The sequence below is a fragment of the Nyctereutes procyonoides genome, unplaced genomic scaffold (assembly GCF_905146905.1).
Source record: "Nyctereutes procyonoides isolate TBG_1078 unplaced genomic scaffold, NYPRO_anot_genome, whole genome shotgun sequence".
In the NCBI taxonomy this organism is placed as follows: domain Eukaryota; kingdom Metazoa; phylum Chordata; class Mammalia; order Carnivora; family Canidae; genus Nyctereutes; species Nyctereutes procyonoides.
In genome coordinates this window covers 24,087,072-24,094,533 of record NW_026575030.1, presented here as the reverse complement: position 1 = coordinate 24,094,533, position 7,462 = coordinate 24,087,072, and the positions used below count along the sequence as shown (strand labels likewise).

At 44.2% G+C, this 7,462-nt stretch overlaps 1 protein-coding gene across 1 annotated transcript; it reads right to left on the bottom strand.

Moving 5' to 3' along the window:
- Positions 1 to 2,121: 2,121 nt before the first annotated feature.
- Positions 2,122 to 4,872, bottom strand: WDR5B (WD repeat domain 5B). The gene is made up of 2 exons (XM_055316185.1): positions 4,809 to 4,872; positions 2,122 to 4,548 (listed from the first exon to the last, which is right to left on the bottom strand). The coding sequence occupies exon 2, from the start codon at positions 4,333 to 4,335 to the stop codon at positions 3,346 to 3,348; it is 990 nt and encodes a 329-aa protein (XP_055172160.1). The 5' UTR covers positions 4,336 to 4,548; positions 4,809 to 4,872; the 3' UTR covers positions 2,122 to 3,345.
- Positions 4,873 to 7,462: the final 2,590 nt, after the last annotated feature.

The following is a 7,462-nucleotide window of genomic DNA, read 5'->3' as shown; positions in this document are numbered from 1 at the left end:
AACTGATTTAAACTTTAGTATTAACTCTTCTTTAGAGAGTCAGATACCGTATCTTACTTTACTTCCCATTACCAAAGTAACTTCCTCTGCAGAAGCCAAAATGGCTTCTAGTTCTGTATTTCTCTCTCTTGTGTACTCATTTCTAGAGAGATAAGGAAGGCCAGCTGAGTATGCCACCCAGGTACATCCTGGGGAGCTAACCACCCCAAATGCCAGAGCCCCGCAAAGCAGCTGGATCATACTCTGCCGTCTTGGGGCATGCTGGCAGACTGAGGCTTATCAGACAGCAGTCTTGGAAAAGGTTCCAGTAGGGTGATGAGAGTCTGGCCATGAGTTTCTGAGAATTCTGAAATCCCAGCACTTGGGGCCAGCACACACCTTCTACTCTATGGCTTCGAACTCCCAATTAGTCCTTTTGTTTTTACCTTTACACTGAATTTCTCAATTACAAAAATCTATCAAATGCGTTTTCTTACAAGTGTTGAGAGATAAGCATTGGCACATGGTATGTATTTCATTTACACTTTGGAATGCCAGCCTGTCTCATATTTAAGTATGGATACTGGTTTCTATTTTAAGAATTTCTTACATTCTCACGTCTCAGGAGTATTAATGGCTGAGAAGTCCTCATAACCATCCCAACCTGCTAATTGTCTTCAGAGGATTATTACAGATAGGAAGTAATATATGCAGCTGTATCGCACCACATGGAATTTCATAATCTGATGATGTTAACGATGTTTGTTGATATACTTTAGAGTAATCTGACCTTGGCTTTTTAGATACCAAGTTCTTTGATTTTAATCTACTTCTTTAAAAAATAAGTAGTTTTTCTTCATAGAATACTACCATTTTTAACTACTAAAGAAGTATTAAAAAAATAAATAAATAAATAAAGAAGTATTTTAGGGATCCCTGGGTGGCGCAGCGGTTTGGCGCCTGCCTTTGGCCCAGGGCGCGATCCTGGAGACCCGGGATCGAATCCCACATCGGGCTCCCGGTGCATGGAGCCTGCTTCTCCCTCTGCCTGTGTCTCTGCGCCTCTCTCTCTCTCTGTGACTATCATAAATAAATAAGAATTAAAAAAAATTAAAAAAAAATAAAGAAGTATTTTAAAGTGTTATCTTGGACATTTATTGTAAAAAAGTTTCATTAAACCAAAACTCCCACATGTTAAAATGAACAGCAAGAATTTACATGATCATTTCTCATTTTGTGTCATTCTCCTATTCAGTAACTTAGAGTAACTACCTAAGTTTACCCATTATATGCTACTAAACTCAAAACCAATCATTTGCATATATACCTTTTGACTTCTGTTGTTTTGTCCGGTCATACACAGAATTCTAGCACCATGGAAGAGAAAAGAAGTTTGGGGTGAGAGGCTCTTATGTTCCCAAAATATGTAACCTAAAAGCAACTTCATACCTTATTTTAAGGATGCTGGTGAGAAAGAGCCAGAAAGACTGGTCCAGCTGTGGCTATTTAAGTCTGGTCTGGGAGTTCCTGACCCAGAACACCTCCACATGACTGCTTTCTTCCAGACACAACCTGCAGGGCTCTTTCCCACCACTGGACATTCAGCGTCTAAGGGTTGTGACCTTGGGGCAAAGTAGATTCTCCTAAGTCTTGATTCTGTCACCTACATCACAGTGACAGTTCCCTCGAAGAGCAAGTTAGAGGATTACAAGAGAAAAAATGGGAGCCCTTATCCCGGGCGGGCACTTGGCACAACACAGAGGCTCAAAGACCTAGTTGCCTTTGTGACCCATGGGAAAAGAGAATGGGGCTTTTTCTACCCTCAGCTAAAAGCAAAACTTCATCTATCCTTAATCTTTTCTTTTTGCCCCAAACAAAAAAAAAAATCCCAATTCTTCCCATACCCTCACATAATACCTTCTTGGCAGTCATACCTTACTAATAACTCTAATACCTTATATTCCTCAGAACTTGTCAGGCAAATCAGATTTAATGAGCACTATTATACTAAAGAATACCAAAAAACTAAGTTTTGCCCTGTTACTTTCAGTTATTGTTGTGCTAATTTCTAGATTTTTTTCCACGTTTATGTCGCTGTAGGTAAAGTGGGCAGAAACCGTTTTACACTTTATAGTATGGGGATATGATTCCAAACATTTATTGAAAAATAGGCAAGGAATGAAGTGGTGATAGTATAATTCATTGTCATTCAAACATTACCGTAGTCCCTTATATATGTAAATACTGAGAAAACAAAAATGAATAAAAACCTACTTCTTTCTAGAGCTTGTAATATGCTGGAAACATGGCCGGTGAAATCATTATAAAACAAATTGGTTTGCTATAGAAAGCTATAGCAAATATTTTTGGTAAAAGAGGAGTAAGGAGTAAGCTTTCTAGCTATAGAAAGAAAAAAACCTAATTTAGCTGTGTGGTGTGGTTGGAGTCAGGTAGGCAGCGATGGTCCACAAAGTGGTGATTTCTGAACCGAGTTTAAAGTAGGGGTAGGAGTTACTCGTCAGACACATAGTGAAAGAGAATAGCCTCACCATTTAGACATGTAGCTTGCCTGATAATCATGAGGGCACAATATGACAGGGTAGTGGAGAAGTCCCTCAGGAAAATGCCATTTATGATGTTCATTTATTTTTAGTTTTTATCTTGATAAAAAACCTAAAATGTGGAGCACTCAGGTGGCTCATCTGGTTAATCGGCTGCCTTTGGCTCAGGTCATGATCCCACCTGGGATCAAGCCCCACGTTGGGCTCCCTTGCTCAGTGGGAAACCTGCTTCTCCCTCCGCTCCTCCTCCTGCTTGTACTCTCTCACTGGAACTCTCTCTCAAAATCATTTTTTAAAAAACCATACAACTTAAAATGTTCAGACTCTCACAACAAACCTAACCATGACTTAGTTTCCCCAGTTTATATGAACTTGGTTCCATGGAACCATTTCATGTAAGTGGCAGCTGCCATATATCTCCAATCCACCACTATCCCAGGCTTATGCTCTTACTCATCTTCCAAACCAATAACTGGAGTGATTCCAAACTCTGGCTCCCCTCATTTAATCAGTCATCCTATTTTGTGAACCTTACTTCCAAACATTTTTCAAAAATATTGAGAGACACAGAATGGCCATCTGTTCAGGGACAGACATAAGTTATTACCAGACCTGAAGATTAAGGGTGAGAAGCCCTAAATTTTAGACTTGCTTTTCCAATTGTCTTGCTTTGTAAATTTAGGTAATAGGTTTGAAGTCTTAAGACTGTTAAAAAGAAATGCAAAACCATGCCAAACTTAAGAGAAACCCATCTTCTTAAATACTTTTTTTCCAACTTGGCTCTACTACTTGATTTCTAAAGGAATTAGCAATTACTCGTCCACAGTTTAATTGTTTTGTCATTTCCTAATGCTGCTGATGCAATGATGTTTTCTGTAGGATGGCAAGCTGCTGAGATTACGACGTCTGTATGACCTTGTAGTTTCTGTACGATCTCTTTAGTCTGAAGGTTCCAAATGTAAACCAGATTATCTTCTGAACCAGACACAATCCATTTTCCACCAGTTACTGAGAAATTTGCAAAAATGCAGTATTTCTCATTCTTATGACCAGTGTATGTTTTCAGGCATCTGCCTCTGCTATAATCCCACAGTTTAAGAGTATTGTCCAGAGTTGCAATTAGAAGATACTTTCCATTTGGAGAAAATGTTACAAAAGAGACGGGCGGGTTATCATCATCAACAAGTGTTTTTAAACACTGGCCTGATGCAGCATCCCAAATTCTACAGACACCATCATAGCTACCTGACACAATCAGGGACCCGCTACAATTAAAATGAACAGCAGACACCGGGTCAGAGTGAGCAGACAAAGTCTTGAGGCACTTTCCTGTTTTCACCTCCCATATTTTCACACTCTCGTCAAAAGATCCTGAAACGATGAGATTGGATGGTGGATTGAAATTACAGCAAAAAACATAATTACTATGCCCCTTCAGGGTTTTCAAACATTTTCCAGATCTCACATCCCAAACCTTTAGCGTTTTATCATCTGAGGCAGAAACAAGACGGCTGGAATCTGATGACCAGGCAACATCTGATATCTCCAGGCTGTGACCAGAGAGTGTCTTCTCATACTTCCCGTCATAGGCTCCCCAAATCCTAATTACTTTGTCAGCGGAAGAACTTGCTAGCCACTCTCCGTTAGGACTAAACTTAACTGACGACACAGCCTCCGTATGTCCCACCAGAGTGAATTTAAGAGCATAGTCTGGTTTCTCAGGCATTTGCTTGCTCCGACTGGCTGAGGAGAGGAGGCCCGACTCCGCCTTGGCCTCTCCTGCCTCCGTCGCCATGGTTCTGAAGCTCCGGGTCAGCGGGTTGGGTCAGCGTCCGGCCCGGAGCCGGGCAGCCCCATATTCGGACTCTCTGCCCGGCAAAAATGAAGATTAAAAACATCAGACTCAAAAATAATCGGTCTCTTGAGGAATACAATTTCCGGTCTGTCTTGACACGTACAACGACTCAGCGGCACGGCCCGGACCCGTTTCCTGCCTCCTCGCTTCCTACTGGAGAAACAGTATTAAACGGGTCCAACGCGCCGTCGGCAAGCGTGGCGCTGGGGGTGGTTTCCGGGCGTCCACAGCCGCGCGCGGCGCTGAGGGGCGCGCGGGAGCCGCAGGAAGGGTGTTCGCCGCCCCGCCCCCACCCCGCCCCCGCACGTAGGCGGACGCTGAGCAAGCCCGCCAGACAGACAGACGAGCACGAATGAATCCCCGCCTTACACAAAAGATTTCAGAAAGTAAAAAAAAAAAAAAAAAAAAAAAACCTGCGTAAGCATCACGAATTGCGGCCCAGGCGCTTCCAAACCGCGGATACACGGCGCCGCGCGGCGTCGTCGCCTCACGGCCAACCCGGCAGGCCCCACCGCAGAGCGCATGCGCACTGCTACTTCGCGCCGAGGGGCCCCACGGGAGAGGCCCGCCTGCGCCTGCGCAAAGGAAGGCGCCGTTTCCTTCTGGTGGCCTCCGCCGGCGGCTGCCGAGCAGAAGCGCAGGGCGTCCTTCGACGAGAGGATGCGGGTGTCCGAGCCTCGTCCCCGGCCTCCCTGGCTAGCGGCGACTATTTAAAGGAACGTTCATTTCTTTTTTGGAAACCGTGTCACAAGAAAGGACTGGGTTTTCCGATTCCCTTTACGTTGCGGCGAGTAGGTAGCGTGGACCCCGCTCCCCCCGCCGGCGCCGGCCTAAGCCAGGGCTGCGGGCGCGCCTTTGGTTCCGCAGGTCAGTGGTCGCGGCGGCCTAGGCCTGAGGCTGAGGGAGGCGAGCGGCGCTGAGCCGGGTTATGCCCCGACCGTAAAGCTGCTGGCTTTACAGCGTTGCCTGAACGTCCTGGGGAGGACAGGGTGTCGCGGGCCTCCGAAGCCGGCGCCGGGGAGAGCGGCAAACGTGCGTTCCGGCACGTCCTCCGGGCTTCTCGAACTTTCTAAGACTACAGGTGAGCCCCGCATGGGTGCTTGAGCCCGAAGACGGCCGAGGAGTCGGTGCAGCGATAAAGGCGGCTGTAAGGTTAACCGGCCAGCGTTAGAGAACCTCAAGTCCCCGGGAACGCCCCGCGGCCGACTGAGTGAGACGCAGATACATGGTTTTCAGGGGCTGCTGTCTTTACCGAGGTGCCCGCCTGGCTCAGCCCCGCAGAGCGTGCGACTCCTGATCCCCGGGTCTCCAGTTCACGCCCCACCTTGGGCGTTAGAGCTTACTTTAAAAAAAAAAAAAAAAAAAAAAAAACCTGATGAGTTTGTACCTACTTGTAATTGGCAAATAGCTTCTTTTTTTTTTTTTTTTTTTTTTTGGACGTCAACCCAAGAGTAGCGTGTACCTACCACGTCGCTAGCGAGGCGCCCCCGCAGTCAGGTATCTCTGGATGTTTCCGGACAGCCAACAACAGTTAAGAGCATTTGGAAGCAAATTCTGCCCTATTATTTATTAGGGATCATTGAAAGTCTGGCCTTTAAAGGAGGCACGACAGGGCAGCCCGGGTGGCTCAGCGGTTTAGCGCCCCCCTACAGCCTAGGGTGTGATCCTGGAGTTCCAAGATCGAGTCCCACGTCGGGCTCCCTGCATGGAGCCTGCTTCTCCCTCTGCCTGTGTCTCTGCCTCTCTCTCTCTCTGTCTCTCTCATGAATAAATAAATAAAATCTTAAAAAAAATTTTTTTTAATGAGGCACGACCTAATTCCATCACCTGTAATGATCGACTATATAGTTAAAAGCCTCATTACCTTAAGACCCCACTACTCTGGTTTGGAATTTGGGCAGGAATTGGACAAAAGCTGAAGTCTTAGCTGGTGCAGATTAACCGAATAACGATAACGAGGTGCTGGAAATAGGAAGAGCATCTTTTTAAGTAGATTGTAACATCCATTTATATCCGTTAAATTAGGATTCTTAGCTATTTATTAAGGCCAGGCCACCACGGACCATTCCCTTTGTAACTTTTTAAAAAGAGAGCACTTTTTTTAATCTTAAAGTTGTGGTTAAACTCTGCTTCTTTCCCATTAGCTTTTGTGTGATTTTTACTGGGAAGCTTAGAAACCCTCCCAAAATTTTGTATCAGTTGAGACCATTTTCATTTTTATTAACTCCTTAAAAAATAAATTTAGGAGCGCTATAGAGAACAAAGTGTAGGCTTTGTTCCAAAGATTTTAAGTAAATTTGTATTTTTCAAATACCTGTTCTATGTGCCAGGAGAGTAAAGAAGGGAAATTATAGAAGGTAAACTTGTGAGATGAAAACTAGGAGGGGGTGTTGGCGCTGGAGTATATTTTAATGACCCACTAGAAATACAAGAATGAGGGGAACAAGGGGCAGTCAAGGCACCTAGTGATAGGAGCGCCTGTCTGGCTCAGTGAGTAGAGCAAGGCCACTGGATCCCTGGGTCATTGAGTTCAAGCTCCATATTAGGGTAGAGTTTACTTTAAAAAAAAAAAAAAAACAGGAATGTCCAGAAATAATTTTTCTTCAGATTTTCCCAGAATTTAAGGAAAGTTCCACTATTAAAATCAATTCCTAGGTCTTTGGAATTTTTTGTTTACAAAGTGCATCAGGAATTTGTGTAAAGATAATTAAAGCTACGAATGTAAGTAGTTAAGTCTTTTTATTAGTCATGTTCTAATATTAATATGTAGTCCTGATACTGTAGTCCTTATGAATTAGGCCTAAGAATTTTGTAGTTAGGTCCTTAGGAGAGGGTAGCATCAATGTGGTGTGTGTAGGAGTAAGGAATACTAATAAAGGTAAATCCAAAGTGGCAGAAATCGTAATTAGAACTTGGCATTTGCTGCTCTCAAGCAGAGTTCCTCAGGTGGTCCTGTTTTTAACAATTTCTATTTTTGCTGCTCTTAATCTTCACCAGTTAGGTGATTTAGAAGTTTCCTTCTCTTTAGAAGTCAACTTGTTTAGATTTCCCATAAATGTCTTAGAAC